At 35.2% G+C, this 22,445-nt stretch overlaps 1 protein-coding gene across 1 annotated transcript in view; it reads right to left on the bottom strand.

The window, feature by feature from the left end:
* Positions 1-22,445, bottom strand: part of waplb (WAPL cohesin release factor b) — a 229,923-nt gene that overhangs the window by 95,459 nt on the left and 112,019 nt on the right. The window contains exons 6-10 of the mRNA XM_039769232.1: positions 21,829-21,924; positions 16,213-16,365; positions 15,756-15,892; positions 4,633-4,744; positions 4,284-4,511 (exon numbers count right to left, since the gene is read on the bottom strand). Of these exons, the coding sequence (XP_039625166.1) occupies positions 4,284-4,511; positions 4,633-4,744; positions 15,756-15,892; positions 16,213-16,365; positions 21,829-21,924 (726 nt within the window). The remainder of the gene's footprint in view (positions 1-4,283; positions 4,512-4,632; positions 4,745-15,755; positions 15,893-16,212; positions 16,366-21,828; positions 21,925-22,445) is intronic.

The following is a 22,445-nucleotide window of genomic DNA, read 5'->3' on the forward strand; positions in this document are numbered from 1 at the left end:
AGCAGATGGAGTCACTGTGCATCGTTCAACCATTCGGCGCACTTTACACAAGGAGATGCTGTATGCGAGAGTGATGCAGAGGAAGCCTTTTCTCCACCCACAGCACAAACAGAGCCACTTGAGGTATGCTCAAGCACATTTGGACAAGCCAGCTTCATTTTGGAATAAGATGCTTTGGACTGATGAAACTAAAATTGAGTTATTTGGGCATAACAAGGGGCGTTATGCATGAAGGAAAAAGAACACAGCATTCCAAGAAAAACACCTGCTACCTACAGTAAAATATGGTGGTGGTTCCATCATACTGTGTGGCCAGTGCAGGGACTGGGAATCTTGTCAAAGTTGAGGGACGCATGGATTCCACTCAGTATCAGCAGATTCTGGAGACCAATGTCCAGGAATCAGTGACAAAGCTGAAGCTGCGCCGGGGATGGATCTTTCAACAAGACAATGACCCGAAACACTGCTCAAAATCCACTAAGGCATTGATGCAGAGGAACAAGTACAACGTTCTGGAATGGCCATCTCAGTCCCCAGACCTGAATATAATTGAAAATCTGCGGTGTGAGTTAAAGAGAGTTGTCCATGCTCGGAAGCCATCAAACCTGAATGAACTAGAGATGTTTTGTAAAAATTGTTAGGAATGGTCCAAAATACCTTCAACCACAATCCAGACTCTCATTGGAACCTACAGGAAGCGTTTAGAGGCTGTAATTTCTGCAAAAGGCAGATCTACTAAATATTGATTTCATTTCTTTTTTGTGGTGCCCAAATTTATGCACCTGCCTGATTTTGTTTGAACAATTATTGCACACTTTCTGTAAATCCAATAAACTTCATTTTACTTCTCAAATATCACTGTGTGTGTCTCCTATATGATATATTTAACTGACATTTTTTATCATAACAACCAACGATTTATACAGGAAAATAATGACTATTAACAAGGTTGAACAAACTTTTGCATCCCACTGTAGATACTTTATTAATCCCAAGGGGAAATTCACAATATCCAGCAGCAGTATATGGATACAAAAAAAAACCAAAAAAAAAAACCCAAAACAATAAAGAATAAAAGAGTAATAAAAATGCATGTAAAAAAGACAATAACTTTGAATAATGTTAGCATTTACTTCCCCGGGTGGAATTGAAGAGTCGCATAGTGTGGGGGGAGGAACAAGCTTCTCAGTCTGTCAGTGGAGCAATTTGTGGACTATAAATTGTAAATGCTGTAACAATAGCATTTCCAAAGTCAAAATAAATTATTTTCTGTAGATATTTAACTGAAGAAAAACTCCAAGGTTAGCGTTTCGTAAGTATTCAAGCCATACACATTAATACTTTTGTCGAGAACCTTTTAACTGCAATAGCCGCCTTAATTCTTTTGGGGTAAGTATGTACCGGTATTGCACATTGTTCAGGAGTGATTCTTCCCTATTCATCTTGGAAAAATTTAGAAAGATTATGTAAGTTGGTGGGAAGGCACCTCTGGACAACAGTTTTCAATTAGTATCAAAGATTCTCAATAAGGTTAAGATCACGGCTTTGACTTGGCCATTTCCATTCACCTTTCTGATTATGAGGCATTCTAGTGTTGCTTTGGCCTATTACTGGTCATTTTCATGTTGAAAAATCAATCTCCTGTGCTATAGGTTCACTGCAGACTGGAACAATTTCTCCTGCAGCACTGTGCAAATATTTGTGTCAACCAATTGTCCCTTCAACTCTAACAAGATTCCCAGTACCACTACATGAAAAACATCCACATGGCATGAGACTGCCACCACCACATTTCACTGTAGGTACGGTGGGTGTTCTTCAGGCATGGACAGCGTTAGTGTTATGCCACACACAGCTCTTTGAAGTCTGACAAAAAGGTTCTATTTTGGCCTCATCTGACCAAACACCTTCTCCCACATCTTAGCTGGGTCTTTCTCATGCTTTTTAGTAAATATCATATATGTAAATTCTTAAAGAATGGCTTCTGTCTTGTTACCCTTCCATGGAGGTCTGTTTTATGGAGAGCTCATGTAGGCCGTGTGGTGCTGAGGCGTCACTTATTGCATGGGTGCATTCGGGTCCTAATCTGGGATCCTGAGTTGGTTTGTCATTAAAAGTTAGGACGGAAGTAAAAAATTTAGGGGTAACCGTTGACTGTAATCTGAATTTTAAATCGCATATTCATCAGACCACTAGGACAGCATTTTTTCACTTAAGAAACATAGCTAAAGTTAGACCTCATATCATTGAAAGATGTGGAGAAATTAATTCACGCTTTTGTTTTCAGTAGACTAGATTACTGTAACGCACTCCTCTCAGGACTACCCAAAAAAGACATAAATCATTTGCAACGAGTGCAGAATGCAGCTGCTAGAATCCTAACTGGGAAAAGAAAATCTGAACACATTTCTCCAGTTTTGATGTCACTACACTGGTTGCCTGTGTCATTCAGGATTGACTTTAAAATACTGCTTATGGTTTATAAAGCCTTAAATAATCTCGCTCCATCTTATATATCGGAATGCCTGACGCGTTATATTCCAAATCGTAACCTTAGATCTTCAAATGAGTGTCTCCTTATAATTCCAAAAGCTAAACTTAAAAGAAGTGGTGAGGCGGCCTTCTGCTGTTATGCACCCAAAATCTGGAATAGCCTGCCAATAGGAATTCGCCAGGCAAATACAGTAGAGCACTTTAAAACACTGCTGAAAACACATTACTTTAACATGGCCTTTTTATAACTTCACTTTAACTTAATACTGATACTCTGTATGTTCAATTCTTCATAATAATTATTCACAGTGGCTCCAAAATCCATACTGACCCCTACTCTCTCTTCTGTTTCTTTTTCCGGTTTCTTTGTGGTGGCGGCCTACGCCACCTCCACCTACTCAAAGCATCATGATGCACCAACATTGATGGACTGAAAGCCAGAAGTCTACGTGACCATCATCATCAGGTCCTTCCATGAAAACCCTAAATACAAAGAGGACTGTTTGATTTATGTTAGGTAGATTGCCCAGAGGGGACTGGGCGGTCTCTTGGTCTGGAACCCCTACAGATTTTATTTTTTCTCCAGCCTTTGGAGTTTTTTTGTTTTTTCTGTCCACCCTGGCCATCGGACCTTACTCTTATTCTATGTTAATTAATGTTGACTTATGTTTATCTTTTATTGTGTCTTCTATTTCTCTATTCATTTTGTAAAGCACTTTGAGCTACATTTTTTTTGTATGAATATGTGCTATATAAATAAATGTTGATTGATTGATTGATTGATTGTCATGAGATGGGTGCTGCAATGCGCTGTATCAGTGCATGCTCCTAACCTCCTCCTCTTGGTGTTATAGAGCCATGCATATTCACTCCAGTTTCAGTCAAAGAGGACTGCAGACTTTTGAGAGTGTCTGTTGGATTTTTAGTATCCTCACTCATCAGTCGATGTCTTCCTCTTATGTTTAGTTTTCAGGGATGGCCTGTTTGCAGTGATAAATCTTCTGCTTTCTGATGATGGATCCAGCCGTGCTTAACAAGACATTCAAACACTTCAGTTTCTTTGTCATCCATTTTCTGCATTATGCATGTCAATGACTGTTTCTCACATCAGCAGAATGTTCCTATGTCTTCACTATTGCAGTGATTGTTGAACAAATTCAGACTATGGCCCTTACAAAGGGAGCTTTTTAAATTCAGAGAAATATAAAGAACTCATAAATAGTACCTAATTTTGCTTAAATAACTGTCAAATGACTATCACCTTTGTGTTTGTGATTAACTTATTTGTGTAAAGATTCAGCTTCCAAAGCTTTGAGGATTAAAAAACTAAACTAAAACAACACTATTGAGTTTTTCACCTCATTTGCAACACCTATTTGAATAAAATTAAATTTTTATCCTGACGATGTTCATAACCAAGCTTTTATGTTGTTAATAAAATATGTTTAATAAAACTTAGCTTAGTCAAAAATCTGGTAATTGTACTGATGTTAACTAAGTGATTAATAAAAACCTTAATTTTCAAGTGGGGTGTACTCATATCTCATATTCTGGTTTATAGGCAACACACTAGAATATACCACTTGAAAGTTCAGCTTTGAGTGACATATATATATATATATATATATAAGAACCGTGTAACTGCACAATTTTCCTTTATTCAACACATTTTGTAATTAAGAGACCAAGTTAGATGGAAACCCCTAGACAACAATTTAAAAAGAAAAAACATTACCCATAATAGCAACTTAATTATCTAAACAACACAAAAAAACCCACAAATTTCTTACCGTAATGTTTTCTAGATCTAGATGCTTGTTGTGTACAGTTTCGCAGAGCTTACGAATTTTCTCTTTAACTTTATTAATTTCTTTCTCATTAAGTTGAAAGGTGACAGATGAATCTTGCTCCAACTCAAGTAACCTGATCATAAGGTCCAGGCTTGCTCTGTCTAAATCCATATTTAACCTATCCCTGCTCAAAATATACATCAGCGAAGCAGTGCACAGAGCTAGATTCTAGGATAAAAAAAAAAAAAAAATTAGAAAAATGAAAATACTTGTGTACAAATATATTTAAGTTTTTACAAGAATATTACTATTCTAGTATTTATATCAGAAGCAAACACAGCAAACTTACTGGGTGTTGTGGAGCATCATTCAGTGTTTTAAAGACCTGAGCTACCATCCCATGGGCCCTTAGGTGCATTCTGAAACTAGGCATTGCACATTTTGAAGCCAGGCTGATAATACTATGAAGAGAAAAAAAAAAAAAGAGCACAATGTTCACAAAGGACACTTTAAGCACAAATCTTATACAGTTATAAGTTTATGAAACTGCTAATTGGAAAATACGGGGATACAAAAGATATAATTCAGTCATATATTCATAGAAACATTAATACAAAACTAGCATATATTTACCAAATATAAAAAATATTTGACTGAATAGGTATTGCTAAATATACACAGTATATGTTTTATATAGTTCAAAATGACTGTCCAAGCCAAACAAGAACTCCATGCGTTTACACTGTAAATTGAATAAAAGGAAATGCTGCTTTATTTTTTCTTTAAAAAAACTAATTTTGTACGACACCCATTACTTTTTGGCTTGAAATTCCATTTACTCGAACAATGATTATAACAGCACGCAAATCAATCAAAAAATGAAAACTTACCAAGCACCATATATTTTAAAAACAATTCAAAAAAAAAAAAAAATCTATTACCCACCCAAAAATGAGAGCAATCCAAATACAAAGTCCAATATAAAAGAGTTCTTTGTATACAGTAAAACAGCAAGTAGAACAGAAAGGTTAAATATGGGCTCAGCATGTTTACAGTGGAATTAAATTAATGAGGACTTGCGTAGTTCTGAAAAAGTTTAGAGTATGCAATCTTTAAGATAATTACAATTTTTTCCTAATTTGAGATTGATATATGATATAGAACATTGGTTTTCCACCGAGTTGCACAGGGTGGGTTGGGATTTTTCCATTACAGCAGATTTTTCATAGCACACATTCAACATATCTGATATTTCTTCAAATATTTCTATTAAGGTGGTAGGAGTGATTTCAAATCCAAGGCTATTTAAAAAATAAACCAGGTTGGACAATAATTCTGGAATATGTGTAAAGAAAAGCCAAGCAAAATGACACCTTTTATTGGCTAACTAAAAAGAATGCACAATATGTAATCTGTAATGTGATATGTAATACAGAATATGTGTAAGACATTCCAAAAACAATGGGCCTAGTGACGTAGGTACTGAATAACATTGTTCTAGGTCGGACAATGGCCAGTGTAAATTTCAACAACAAAAAAAAAATGAAATTTTTAATTGAATTGTGGTGAGCATGTGACACATGAGTATTTTTTATGAATGGCTGAATTACATTCCTTATTTATTTTGATTAAAAAGATCCCTCTGCCATCATTCCCTAAGCTCAATAAATAGTATTTTCTTTTTTTTTTTTTTTTTAAAAGAATATGGAAATTCTGTTTGGATCTTCCTTAATACTAGCCAGTATTACCTCAGGGGTAGATACAGGGAAATAAGGAAAAAGTTGAGGTGACTGTTATTTTTTATTGAATTTATTTGAAGAAAATAACATTCTATATAATCATGTCTAACCTAACTAACCAGAATTCTGCCCCCACCCTAGAGAAAGAGTGGAGAGCCAACAAGAGCAAACCTATATATATATATATATATATATATATATATAAAAACACACACACGGGAGAATATCCTTTCCTCCCCCGATAGTTATTCTAGTATTTTTAAATTAGATCCTGCCATATTTAAAACATTTTTTGAACAGATCCTCTGTATTAGAATTTGATTTTTTATTTCATTTTTAAATAATACTGAACATCAGTTACCCACTGGCTTAAAAGAGGTGGGGTGGGATTCTTCCAAATGAGCAAGATAAGTCTAGGTGCTAGTAGTGTGGTATAGGTAATTACAATGAATTTACTGCTCTCCACTTTGAGAGTAATTGTGACACCACGGCCGTATGATAGGCATTCAAAGATTTTTGTCCTGAATGATGTTCATTTGGTGCATGTCCAAAACATGTGGCCCAGTGAGGCTGGAACTAGACTGCAAAGTTCACAGAATGAAAATTGGCCTGGACAATTTTAAACAAGATAAAAGTGATTGATAAAAGATTTTAAGTTGAATGACTGAATGCTTTGCGCATATGGAGCTAGAGTGTATTCTATGCATGGCTGCCTTCCACTTCTTTTCAGAGAAGCGAAAGTACTCTGAGTATGTGGGTTATATTTTTATGGTCAATGATTTTATCTCCTATGTTGGTAATTTCGCTTACTGCATCGCAAACTCCCTGCTTGTGGATTCATTCAGCTAAGATCTGACATGCCTTCTCTCCGTGTTTATTGTAATGATATTGCAATTAAACACTGGAATCCCTGAAGAGGAAAAAAAAAAAAAAACCTCAATCCCAGGCCACCTTAAATTCTTTTGCACCTCTCCATTAGCATCTTTTGTTTTGTAAATGTGTTGATCAGCACAAGCTGAATGCTATGCTATCCCATCCCATCAATGCCGCAACTCAGACTAAAAGTTCTCCCAGCTCAAGCCTTGTTTATTATCTGTGTGTGAGGTGCCTGGAGTTGTATACGGTAAATAATATATAATTATTTGGAACACATGCATTTCATGCGTGTTACATGTCTATAACGATCTATGTAAATGTACGATGACCAGAAAAGCGAGGAAAGAAATGTTGAACACAAAAAATTTTTGATGTTATACTACTAATGACAATATTTTGACATTAAGTATACTGGTTTCCAGTTAGATTCCAGGCGCTTCCTAAAATTTCCATTTTGAGTAGTAAGCTGCTCTTATTGTTACTATTATACAATAAAAACATACATTTGATTCAAGTTTGCAACAGCCACTGTAAATTTATGGTACTTATAAGGTTTTCTTTTTTTTATATAAACTTGGTTTTATTCTTTCAGTCATGTTCACGCTCCTCCCAATCAGACACTGCTGTTTTCAAATTAAGACTTGTCATAACAGAAGTGAACTCAGATGAGGATGAGGGTTCTACATCCAAGAAAGAGAAAAGAAGTCCTCCCCACAAGAAATGTCCACTCACACATAAGAACAAAGCAGTTGCTCCAGGCGTAAAGGCGAAAGATGGCACTGTTTGGATACAGCTACAGGTTGGATGACATCCAATCTGACACATGCATGTCCTTCAATAAAACAGCAGGGCTTACAGAGCTCGCCAAGGTATTGTACAAAGTTCTGTTTGTGATTATGTTTTTTGATGGTCTTTACATAAAAAACACTTGTTACTTATATAAATGCCTGACTGAATGTTATTTACCCATTTACCTTCATTTATTTATCTTTCTATAGCATAAAGTCACAAGTAGACTGCAACATGTGAATGCTGATTGGCATGTTAAAGATGAGCTGTTCCATTTCTTTTGTTGTCAAAAAGTTAAATTCTGATTGCAAAACCAGTCTTTCCCTAAAAAGTGCCTCATTTGGAAACTGCCATATGCTTGATCTATTGTGGTCATTTCAGTGATTAACTGACACCTTCATGGTTTCCAATTTATTTCTGTGAAAAAGATAAGAAATAATCTGTCCTCTTAAAAAAGCCTAAAGAGTTTCACAGAGTATTCCTGCAAAGACATCTAAGGAAGCATTTGTCCAACAAATTTTTTTTTTTTTTGCTTAGAGATGAATTATGTACAGTTCATATCACCTAATGACATGGGGTTAAGAAACCAGCTACGAGATGAATGTGATTTAAGCTCCATTATGTTAAGAAAGAATATGCTCTTGAGTTGGGATTTAAAAATTTCTATGGGTGTGATAAGCTATGATCCATTACAAACAGTGTGATGATTTTTGCAGTATTAAGTTTTTGCCACTGTAATTGGATTTAAACACAAACTCTCCAGGCATTTTAACTTTATGAGCATTCAAATAGATGCAAATGCTCTTTGGGTGAAACCTATGCCATCCACATCAGGTGCATAGATATTTATCAGAATTACTTTAGATTTAAATAAATTACCTATGCCTAATACATATTGCCTTTTAGGGTCAGATACTACATCTGATACTAGAAAGGAGACTGTTTTATGTATTAAGATTCCCACACCTCTTGTTTTCTTGTATAGCTGCAATAAAAGATTTAGCCAATCCAATCTCTTTGCAATTGAAACTGGTCCTTACATGTTAAGTGAGCCTGCTGTAAAAATACTCTCTTAGCATTTAGGTTAGGTGAGAGAATACTTTATTCTTTAGATTGTGATTGTGACCTTTGACATTACAGGTCACAAAGTAATTTGCTATTTTAAGTTTCAAAAAAACACACACAAGAAAAATTTTGTAGGTGGAAGATTACATTCAGATCTGTACTATTAAAAAAAATACAAATACATTATCAATACAGAGAAATCTAAATATGGCTATTTCACATATTGAACATGGCATAGGTTAGAAAAAGATTAAATAGGTGATTATCATGTACAGTTATAGGGGCAACAAAGAGCTTCCTTGACTTAAGATTGTCTGACAAGAATGACACGATACATTTTAAAAATCTCACATACCATTTTTTGTGCCGTGTATTTTTTATTTTACCTGCTGTCAGGTCCAAGAAGCTCGTAGCGATTAAAAACTGGGATGACGTTTACGATGGTCTGCTTTAATAATAAAGTACACTACGAGATTAAAGTGGACATTTCAAGATTAAAGCCAAAATTTCCACTTTAATCACAAAATACTTGTTTTCACCGTGTCTTATTTTTTTCTCAGTGGCTCAAATACAGCGCTATTATGTAGCCGATGTGAAGTTGCAAAAAAAAAACGGTATGTGAGACTTAAAATGCATCGTGTCATTACGATCGGGAATATGCGACGCTTGAATATAAAAGCACCACAAATGCATCTGTATGTCGGCATTTTGCTTCACCACATCGAAGCATTCATCCCGTAGGATCTGCATAGAGGCTTTCTGTCACATGTAGATAGTTCCTGAATGTAATGACATAATGACACGATACATTTTAAAAGTCTCACATACCATCTTTTGTGTCGTCTTTTTTATTTTTGCAACTTAACAACAGCAACATAATGTATAGCGTTATATTTGAGCCACTGAGAAAAAAATAAAGGACATGGTGAAAACGTGTATTTTGTGATTAAAGTGGAATTTTCGGCTTTAATATTGAAATGTCCACTTTAACCTCGTAGTTTACTTTATTATTAAAGCAGACCGTCGTAAACATCATCCCAGTTTTTAATCACTACGAGCTTCTTGGACCTGACAGCAGCAGAAAGCAGCAATAGATCGCCACACAGAACAAATTAAATGTATGATATTCCAACTCTCTGCACATTTAGAATCTTTAGATTTCTACTTGATATCACTTTCATGATGAAATTCATTAAAGTGTGTATGTTACATTTTACATATAATTTCATTTAAATAATGAATACTGTTAATTACACACATGGGGGAATAATTACACATATGGGGGTGTCACGGTGGTGGAGCGATAGCACTGCTGTCTCGTAGGGAATTATGTTGCTGGTATTTCCTGCTTGTATTCCACACTGTGCTCCGGTTTCCTTCCAAAGATATGCAGATTTGGGGATTTGGTGCCGCTAAAATGACGCTGGTGTATGTGTGTGCTTGTATTCAACTTGCGATGAGCTGAGGCATCGTCAAGGGACTGTTTCTCACTCGTGCCCAATGCTTGCTGGAATGGACACATCCCTGGATTGATGGATTTAATCAATAAACATCCTTTTCAGAGATACTGCAGTAAGGTGTCATCAGAATTTAACAGGTGTTCTAGGCAATTCACAATACAGAGAAGCCAAACATGTTCTCACCGTGATAATATCTTGCACTGCCACCTGGTGGATTCCTCCAGATTTCCGTAAAGTACGTGCGCAAGTATGAACACTACAACACTTGCGTAGCAGGAGCATCCACTGCAGCATGTGTCGCGTGAAGTATAACTATGGCCTAAGGGACAACCGTCAATTAAGTCAAAGCTCACACTTACATCCTATGAAACATCTCTGGAAAGACCTGAAAATAGCTTTCCACCAACAGTCTTTATACAGCCTTACAGAGCTTAAGAGGACCTGGACAGAAGAATGGCAGAAAATCCATCTGTGCTAAGCTTGTCACATCATAACCAAAATGACTCCCTGGCTATAATCCTTGCCAAAGGTGCTTCAGTTAAGTACAGATCAAAGTGTCTGAATACTTTCATCAAAGTGAAGTACAGTGGAACCTCGGTTCACGACCAAAAAGTTCGCCAAATTTTTGCCTCGGTTCACGACCACACACTCGGTATACGAACAAGCCAGTTTCCCTTTCGTTTTGTGCGTGTCGATTTCCACACGTGTACAAACAATCCTAAGGGGGAAACTGCTTCGGTTCACGACCAACTCGTTTTACGACCAAAGTTTTGGAACGAATTATGGTCATGAACCGAGGTTCCACTGTATATTTATTTTTAATAAATCTGTAGAAATTTCTAACATCCTTTTAATGCATTGTCATTTAGAAGAGTTGAGTGTTGTCTGATGTGGAGAAAAATTAATTTAAATAATTTTAGCAAAGTGAAGGGTAGTGGATACTTTCTGAATCCACTGTATTCTGTTCAAGCCACTTCTTTATGACAGGCTCTGGTATCAAAAAAAAAAAAATCAGTTTTTTATGAAGAGCTGTGTTTTCAAGCTCACTTTTTAAGCAATAGTGAATAGGCCATATGAACTTCATACTTTACAAACACACCATGAGGAAAAAAGAAAGTTTTTAAAATGTGAATAGCATTAATACTATATTTTCAAAAACTAAGTAGAAAAATGTGAAGCACCTACAATTTTTAACTAATATTCAAATATACAGTCATGTGTTGACTTACAGTTCATCTGAGACACAGCCATTTGACCGTATGACAGTCCCAAAGTGAACAGGTCATTTGCAACTGAAGCTCTGTGAATCTGGTATGGGTCCTCTTTACACATTGTTTAACTGCCATTACAAAGAAGAATAAACTGATATTCAAGTCTCCACAGCCTTTTTTTAGGGTGCCATGCAGTACTTTTGAAATCTTATATTATTTTAATGAGGCTTTCCAAATACATTTCATACTTTTGCAACCATCGGTTTTAGTGCATTATGTTAATTTTGTTTTAGAGTAATATTGATTTCATATTTTATCATGGTTTCAAGATAGACTGTTTAAAGGGAACCTAGTGTGAGAAAATGCCATATTTCCACAGGGTTAGCAACATTGAAGTGACATCTCCAACAGAAAACACTGCAGTGGGTAAGCACCTGTTTTGGTAATTTAAACAGGTGTAGCTTATGTCTGATGAGAAGCGTTTGGTTTGTGTGTGCCAAGATATTAAGTCTCTCTGTTTGAAGAAGCTGTACACGATAAGGCTATGCATGTGGGACACTATAAATGCCAACACTCAAATAATTCAGCCAACAGTATCTAGCACAGATAAACCAAAATAAAGAATAAAGTAACTTCCATTATAATATACTTAAGGTATAGTGTTAATAGTACCTGGTGTGAATGACTGCCATACTCCAACAAGAGTTAAGAGTTGAAGAAAAGAAGTTTTCCAAAAATAACGTTAGTAATAAAATAATGCTAGTTAGTCTCTTTGCTTGAAGCAGCTATCCATGTGTAGATAAAGTTTATTATACAGTGGTGTGAAAAACTATTTGCCCCCTTCCTGATTTCTTATTCTTTTGCATGTTTGTCACACAAAATGTTTCTGATCATCAAACACATTTAACCATTAGTCAAATATAACACAAGTAAACACAAAATGCAGTTTTTAAATGATGGTTTTTATTATTTAGGGAGAAAAAAAAAATCCAAACCTACATGGCCCTGTGTGAAAAGTAATTGCCCCTTGTTAAAAAATAACCTAACTGTGGTGTATCACACCTGAGTTCAATTTCCGTAGCCACCCCCAGGCCTGATTAGTGCCACACCTGTTTCAATCAAGAAATCACTTAAATAGGAGCTGCCTGACACAGAGAAGAAGACCAAAAGCACCTCAAAAGCTAGACATCATGCCAAGATTATATTTGACTAATGGTTAAATGTGTTTGATGATCAGAAACATTTTGTGTGACAAACATGCAAAAGAATAAGAAATCAGGAAGGGGGCAAATAGTTTTTCACACCACTGTGTTTGATGTTTTAAAGCAAATGTATATAAACCTTGTTGATAACAGTAAGGAATACAGGCAATGTTTTTGTCATTACTTCACTTTAATTTATTTCCCTAAGTTCATTTCAATAAATAAAAAGGGAACAGTTTTGCATCAGTCATAAGCAGATGCATTTAACTGCCCTGTAGGGTAGTAAATTTTTTTATTTGAGAAGTCTGACTATGGTACTTTAAGATCACCATCTTAAATGAAGTGCATTGACATTAATGCTTAGTAATAGTAAAACAGAAAAAAAAAAATATCAGACTGGTAATGGCATCAGCAGATACTCAAATTCCCAGTATTAGTACCAGTATCTGAAAAGTGATTTTTTTTTTTTTTGGGCCTTCTCAAGTAAACATTTTTGAGTGACAAGAGTCACTTTCGAGTTCATCAGAAACAATTTTGGCTTCACTGACAGTTTCAGTTTCACTGCATGAAGACAGATTCACCTTGTAAAAAACGCCTCTCAACAGCAGTGATGACAAGACACCATTATGAGGCTAGAAGACGTGTCTATACCATTCTGTGGGTAATGCTCGGCCTGAAGCTTATGCAAGACATGCCTGTACTGCTGCCTGAGTAATGCTCGACATTAACGCTGCTGGCACTTTTACAGCCCGAGAAATCCTCAGGTCTTATGTGAGACGCATCTATACCATTGTCCAAGTGACACTCAGGACTAACGATTTTAGCTCCGCTTTTACAGCCTGCGTGAAGCTCAGATCAAATGCTAAGGAGGTTAATACAACACCTAGCTCAGATCAAATGCTAAGGAGGTTAATACAACGCCTAACAAAAATGATGGAATCTTGATATTTAGGGTATTAACGCAGCTTTTTTACTTCATAGTAAATCAAACAGTACTTCAAATAAATCACATGTATAATACAAATTTTGTTTATTAGCTGAACATTCTGGTTTTGTGAAACATACCTAATATTAAATAATTTTCTTTTCTTTTTTTAAATTAGTGGCATTTTTTGCAGTTAAAGCTGAGAACTGTTAAAGTAATGTCTGAAATCTTCCCTGGTTTTTTATCTGACATGTAACTCCATATCATAAATGAGTGTGGAAAACTTAATGTTTTCTTCAGGCAGTCATCTTTAAATGGTTCATTAGAATAGTGCCAGACAAAAGATACATTACCATCTCTTTGGCCAATGCAGATTCATGATTCATCACTGAGTATCACTTTCATCCAAATACCACACTCCATGACTGTTTCTCTTTAGCCAACTTCAACCTTTTTCTTCTTCTGTTTAGGTGTTAGTGGTGGTTTTCAGTTGGCTTTTCTAAATGTAAATCTCACTTCATGTAGACTATTTCTTACAAATCTATCTCAAACATGGATCTCTGCTTCTACCCATTTGTTTTTTTATTTGTTTTGCTGTGCATTTTCTATTTTTAAGGTACATTACTTTTGAGTTCTCTACTTATGACACTTTGATTTCTTCTTTGGTCTAGTTGTATGTTTTCCCTTTATAATCTTCACATCATGCTTACACCTGAACAAAATTTTAGATAGCGCACTGGGAATAACCAACATATTTGCCACCTTGTGTTGGACCTTTCTTCTTATAACCTTATACAGTAATCCCTCGCTATATCGCGCTTCGACTTTTGCGGATTCACTCTATCGTGGATTTTAAATGTAAGCATATCTAAATACCTGTATATATCACAGAATTTTTGCTGGTTCGTGGATTTCTGCGGACAATGGGTCTTTTAATTTATGGTACATGCTTCCTCAGTTTGTTTGCCCAGTTGATTTCATACAAGGGACGCTATTGGCGGATGGCTTTGAAGCTACCCAATCAGAGCATGTATTACATATTAACTAAAACTCCTCAATGATATAAGATATGCTTCCTGCGCGGTGCTTGATTGTTTGCTTTTCTCACTCTCTTACCCTCTCTGACATTCTCTGCGCCTGACGGAGGGGGTGTGAGCAGAGGGGCTGTTTGCCTAGAGGATACGGACGCTCCTCTACAAAATGCCGCTTTATCGCGGTGCTTCGGCATACTTAAAAGCTCATATTGATTTTTAAAATTTTTGCTTTTATCTCGCTCTCTCTCTCTGACATTCTCTGCTCCTGATGGCGCTCTTTTGAAGATAAGATATGTTTGCATTCTTTTAATTGTGAGAAAGAACTGTCATCCCTGTCTTGTCATGGAGCACAGTTTAAACTTTTGACTAAAGGGTGTTATTTCATGTCTAGAGGGCTCTAATAATGTTAACAGTGTGGGAGAGTTTATAAGGGCTTAAAATATATAAAAATAACCATACAAACATAAGGTTTCTACTTCGCGGATTTTCATCTATCGCGGGGAGTTCTGGAACGCAACCCCCGCGATTGAGGAGGGATTACTGTACACTTCTTCTTAAAATCATTTCAATAGTTTCAATTGACAACTCATATTTTGGGACCATATTACCTAACAATTAGCCAAGCCCAATAGCTCTTTGTGGTCTATTAGCCATTTCTCTTTTAATGCAGACTAATTTGCTTTTAGACTTTGTTTTAGAAATGCAAATTACAAGGTTATTCCATAATTTTTTCCACAACACTGAATGATTACCTCTAGAGAGGTGTAAATATGGGAGTGCAGGTGTAAAAGTTACTTTGACTCTAGCTGCAAACAAAAAGCAATATTCAGTTACGATACAAAATATGACCCCCCCATGCATATAGTTTGTATAGTATATAGATAGAGGTGATTAAGAACATCTTCGGAGACATATAAACATTTCAAATGTAGCTTATTAAAATGGCAAAATTTCAACAACAGAAGATATGTATAACTGGGTTAATTAATTTGCAAATCAAATATAATGGGACCAACTTCTGACAGTGTTCTTAGAGTTGACTCTACATACTACAACAAACAAGAAAACCAATTAAAATCACTAAAATAAACATGCTATAAGAAAGAATAAAGAGTGGAATAAATAGACAAACATGCACTTATACATATACAAATGTAATAGTATTCATTACCTAAGGCATCGTGTGTTCAGTGGCTGACTGCTCTTCAAACCAGTCTGCAGGTACTCAAAATCATCAGTAAATTCCTGATTCTCTCCAAACTCTACAACATCATTAAAGTGCTTCACATGCTGAACAACAGTATACAACTATTAAAATAAAAAATTGAGAAAATAAAATTACTACCATTCAGAAATAAACTTAGTATGAGTTAAAAATAAGTCATAGCTTCTGTATTTAGTCTTTGATCAGGCTGGAAAACAATTACAACTGAGGCTACTTGTTTTACATACTTGCCTAATTAAAAATCTGACTGCTTGGAGTAAACTCAGAAAGAAAAAAGTCAGTTTAAAAGCTCATAGTTAAGTTAATGTCCCAAACAAAAAATTACTATGAAAAGCACTATATTAGAAAATGTTATCAAATTAATAAAACAAAAAATGTAGATATTATAAAAAAAAAAAAATACCTCTTTATCTTCCTTTCTACATTTTAGTGCAGTTACAATATCTTGGTAGGGCTGGCTAGGTACCGACACAGACTTAATCACTCTGGGAGGCGGGGGAGCTTTAAAAAGTCCATCATCTTTTCTAGAAGCTGTTTCCTTTGTAGATATAAGGGCCTGTATATATTACAACCAGAAAGTTTAAAATTTTAAATATGTTAAAGATCAGAAAATGTCTATTAAAATAAGTAAGCAATTTTAATAAAGGTTAAGTCTGCTCTGTTTTTGGTTAGTGAACTTGTGTATACAAAGTAAGCAAAGAGACACTGAATCAAACATTTTCATTGTTAAACTTTCATGTAGACCACAGAAAAAAATCATGCTGAAATTCTTAATGCCTGTTGTGTAGTATCCCAAGTCGAACTAAAAACAAAACAATGGAAACATACTTTTATGTACAGTAGTTGTGTCCTATTATAAATGTGATCTTAGTAAAGTTGTGACATTTTCACCTTGTACACATTTTCCTTAAACGTGTAAGAGTCACACAGCTGCCACAAATGAATATAATCAACTCAAAAATAGTAATTTAGTCATATTTTCTTATTCGACTGTTAGCCCCATCCAAATTGTGTGGCATTAATAGGATGCTACAGTGTTCTGTACAGTTTGAGTAAGATAATCACATATGCAACAAATTCTAATAATATACTTGGTTAGTGTTTTAAATAAGACTGTCACATTTATCATGCACAAGTGAACTGTAGCAAAGTAATGCTTTAATAAACAAGCTACCTAAGCACAGTGAAGTAGTCTTTGTAATGCACTTGCTAGCTTTATTACATGCAGACTAGCATTTTCACCCTTTTTGACTGAGATTTAAAAAAAAAGTAAAAATTTACAACTATTACACACACAGGCTCAAAATGCTTCAGAACAGAGTACTTAAATGCTATCTTTATGTCTAATTAAATGACCACTATATCTAAAAGTCAGTCAATACCAAACAAGGTACTGCAGAAATGCAAAAATATTTACCAATTTAAATTATACAATTAACTCGGCTCAATAGAATCTTTACCACAAATTATACTTAACATCTACGTTACAAATGTAAATTTAGACATCTAAATTTTTAACTCAGTCAAATATTTAAAAGGAAAAAAAGACTAAATATAATATATGCAGAAATACAAGTATTCTAGTGAAATGTAAAATAGTCAGGTAAACTTTCAGTCATGTCAACTGATTTCTCTTTTGATGTTGATGACTACCAGCTTTGCACACCAAATTATTTGTACCTTTTCCATGAAGTTACAGCTATTTCAAATATCTGTTTATGACAGAAGTTCTGGACCACCATATTTTAAATTGCCAGACTCATGGTGGTTTTCTAGTAAATATTTTGAATGGATCAATCAAACTCCTCATCATTTTACCCTGGATCCACATCAGTGTTGGTTTGGCACAGTATATGGGGTTATGGTGCTTGTAACATTTCTTGTACTGTGCAGTATTCATTTTAAATGTATTAATTTTAAAGTCTGCAGCGGCCTCTTGGTGAAAAGCATTTATACAGCAAACTCCTTACCAGACAAATACTTCTCAGTAATCAGAAATATTGCCTTATAGAGACTACTTCAGGGTATGGGATTGATTTGGCTACTTTTACTTCACACCATGCTGATCCAGGCCTGGGCAGAGTCGACTCCTATTTTACACAATGACGACGAGGCAAGCAGGAGTCGGCAAAGCCAGTGGTGATATGGCTATAATGAGAGACTTGATCTTGTGTCATTTAAACAAGATGTGTCTTGCTTTCGTGGCACACAAGTTAAAGATATGGAAAGACAACTAAGACATTCCTTAAAAAACAAAGCGGCAGGACTACTGGGATCAACTGTAATCCACACTAGCGTCAGCAACATATGACATTAACAGTTGGAACTCCTGAAGACAAACTTCACACATCTCATTCACGCAACTATGGAGAAGATCCTGGCTGGAAAATCATTGTATAAAGTCCACTTCCCCTGCTGCATTGACTGAATGAAACCTACAGTCGATTCCATGCCCTAAACACCTGAATTAGTGTCTTGTGCGACAGACAAAACAGCTTCACTGACAACAAAAATCTTTTCTAGGAAAGACCACTTTTCGACAGACACAATGGCTTGCATTCAAATGGGTTCGGCACACGGGTCCTCTCCAACAACATCTCAAAGGTAATTAGTCTTTCTTGAAGATGGTTTTAATTCTAAATCGTTTGTAATGTATCATAACTTATCAAAACTATGGAGATTCTTCTCGTTTTTATATTGCACAGCAACCCCCTCTCTCTCTTCCGTCAGAAGAAAGGACTCACGATCACTGATCTATACACATACAAAATCAACAGGACATACATTTAACTGGGACAATGTACAAGTAAGATTTAAGGCCAGTTGGCCGAATCTTGGCTATCAAATAAGAACGCCATCAACAGAAACTTGGACATAAATCCATCATATGCAAACTTAAGAAGAACATGTTCATAATAAATAAAAACTTTACAACCAATACCACCCCACTTCTAATCACACTGACTTAACACTCCCCACCCCACGTAAATTTCTCTATATATTGCCTTTGATTCTTGTAAGTCTAAGCATTATCCTCTGATGAAGGAGCCTGACAGGGGCTGAAAGCTCAGGAATAAAAACTACTTTATGATAAGTGATTCATTTTCTCCCTTTGTGGATATCCAGCAAATATTGCAAATATTTATACATACATATACATATACATACATATATATACATACATACATATATATACATACATATATATACATATATATATATATATATATATATATATATATACATACATATATATATATATATACATATATATATATATATATATACATACATATATATATATGTGTATGTATATATATATATATATATATATATATATATATATATATATATATATATATATATATGTATATATATATATATATATATATATATATATATATATATATATATATATATATATATATATATATATATATATATATATATATATATATATATATATATATATATATATATATATATATATATATATATATATATATATATATATATATACACACACAAACCGGATTCCAAAAAGTTGGGACACTAAACAAATTGTGAATAAAAACTGAATGCAATAATGTGGAGATGGCAAATGTCAATATTTTATTTGTAATAGAACGTAGATGACAGATCAACCGTTTAATCCGAGTAAATGTATCATTTTAAAGGAAAAATATGTTGATTCAAAATTTCACGGTGTCAACAAATCCCAAAAAGTTGGGACAAGTAGCAATAAGAGGCTGGAAAAAGTAAATTTGAGCATAACGAAGAGCTGGAAGACCAATAAACACTAATTAGGTCAATTGGCAACATGATTGGGTATAAAAGAGCTTCTCAGAGTGGCAGTGTCTCTCAGAAGCCAAGATGGGTAGAGGATCACCAATTCCCACAATGTTGCAGAAAGATAGTGGAGCAATATCAGAAAGGTGTTACCCAGCGAAAATTGCAAAGACTTTGCATCTATCATCATCAACTGTGCATAACATCATCTGAAGATTCAGAGAATCTGGAACAATCTCTGTGCGTAAGGGTCAAGGCCGTAAAACCATACTGGATGCCCGTGATCTCCGGGCCCTTAAACGACACTGCACCACAAACAGGAATGCTACTGTAAAGGAAATCACAGAATGGGCTCAGGAATACTTCCAGAAACCATTGTCAGTGAACACAATCCACCGTGCCATCCGCGTTGCCAGCTGAAACTCTACAGTGCAAAGAAGAAGCCATTTCTAAGCAAGATCCACAAGCTCAGGTGTTGTCACTGGGCCAGGGATCATTTAAAATGGAGTGTGGCAAAATGGAAGACTGTTCTGTGGTCAGGAGTCACGATTCAAGTTCTTTTTGGAAATCTGGGACGCCATGTCATCCGGACCAAAGAGGACAAGGACAACCCAAGTTGTTATCAACGCTCAGTTCAGAAGCCTGCATCTCTGATGGTATGGGGTTGCATGAGTGCGTGTGGCATGGGCAGCTTGCATGTCTGGAAAGGCACCATCAATGCAGAAAAATATATTCAGGTTCTAGAACAACATATGCTCCCATCCAGGCGTCATCTCTTTCAGGGAAGACCCTGCATTTTTCAACAAGATAATGCCAGACCACATTCTGCATCAATCACAACATCATGGCTGCATAGGAGAAGGATCCGGGTACTGAAATGGCCAGTCTGCAGTCCAGATCTTTCACCTATAGAGAACATTTGGCGCATCATAAAGAGGAAGGTGCGACAAAGAAGGCCCAAGACGATTGAACAGTTAGAGGCCTGTATTAGACAAGAATGGGAGAGCATTCCTATTTCTAAACTTGAGAAACTGGTCTCCTCGGTCCCCGGACGTCTGTTGAGTGTTGTAAGAAGAAGGGGAGATGCCACACACTGGTGAAAATGGCCTTGTCCCAACTTTTTTGGGATTTGTTGACACCATGAAATTCTGAATCAACATATTTTTCCCTTTAAAATGATACATTTTCTCAGTTTAAACTTTTGTTCTGTGATTTATGTTCTATTCTGAATAAAATATTAGAAGTTGGCACCTCCACATCATTGCATTCAGTTTTTATTCACGATTTGTATAGTGTCCCAACTTTTTTGGAATCCAGTTTGTGTATTAATGTGGACATATCTTGACATATATTTTGTTTTTTTCTTTACTGTATCCATATTTTTTTTTTCCCACAGTGGCCCTAATACGATTCCGTTGGGCTATACCACAAATAGCATTATAAATGCAAGTTGCAGTTTTATTTTTGAATGTATATAGCTTAGCTTAAAGCAAGTAAAAATATAAGGAACAAGAATTTGAAGAGAATTAAATTATTACATTCCATTGTTAAGTTATGTGGCGTTCCAAAATTGGAACACTAGGCAAAGCTACAATTAATATCCCATTAACAAAACCAAGCATTAAATACGGACGCATACAACTGACTGTCTTAAAAGACTGCCTTCACGATCACTCCAGTTCTATAATAAAACAGTCTGGAAATATTTGTCTCTGAATCATTTGTAGTCGAACTTTTAAACAGTGTGAATACTTCAAAAAAGCACTATGTCTAATGATCCAGTGTATAATATACCCATCTGATTAAGAGTGGCATTTACATGAGCTGTAAAAAAATCATTAAGTCAGTATGATCTTTCTTAAAAAGCTGCAATATGATTAAAATTACTTCCCCTAGTTTCCCTGAATTAGGTAACCCACAGCTGCATAATCATCTGAAAGACAGATCCACATTTAAAGTACTATACATAACACCATCATATACACTGAGAAAATACCAATCAATATGTTTGCATAACTTTGATCACCATGGAAAAACAATTAAGACTCATTTTCTGTGCAGAACAATATGCACAAAGTGAGGTTTATCTTTAACATTTAAATTAAGGCAAAATATAAGCACAGGTACAAAAGGCTGAGATTAGCAAATTGCTCATCTCTGTACAACAAATAAAAAATGCTGCTGAATCTTTAAAGCAAATTAAAGAAAGGAAGGCTTAATGGTTACTCACTGGTGCCGTCTGTGACCTAGAAAGTGGAGGAGGTGGAAGATCCTCTGACTCGGGTCGATTCCAGTGCCTTGCATTGTATACAGCTTTAGTGGGAGACTAGAGAAAACCATAAACCTCTTAATCAATGGCTTATGCTTGCGTAAAAAAATTACTTAAACAAGCAAACACGTTTAAATTTATAATAATGAATATGATTGGTATCATCTAAAATGCAGGAAAACCATACACATACATAGCACCATTTAATATAACTACTATTGTTACATAGTTTTAAAATAGCAAAACAAAGATAAAAAAGAAAACACATACAAACTGTCTTATTTAGTAAACTTGAAGATTCTTTTGGAATATATACATACATACATATATACATATATATACATAAATACATACATATATACATACATTTATATACATATACATATATACATATATACATATATATACACACACATATATATACTCACCTAAAGGATTATTAGGAACACCATACTAATACGGTGTTTGACCCCCTTTCGCCTTCAGAACTGCCTTAATTCTATGCGGCATTGATTCAACAAGGTGCTGAAAGCATTCTTTAGAAATATTGGCACATATTGATAAAATAGCATCTTGCA

Source organism: Polypterus senegalus, chromosome 1 (assembly GCF_016835505.1).
Source record: "Polypterus senegalus isolate Bchr_013 chromosome 1, ASM1683550v1, whole genome shotgun sequence".
Lineage (NCBI taxonomy): Eukaryota > Metazoa > Chordata > Cladistia > Polypteriformes > Polypteridae > Polypterus > Polypterus senegalus.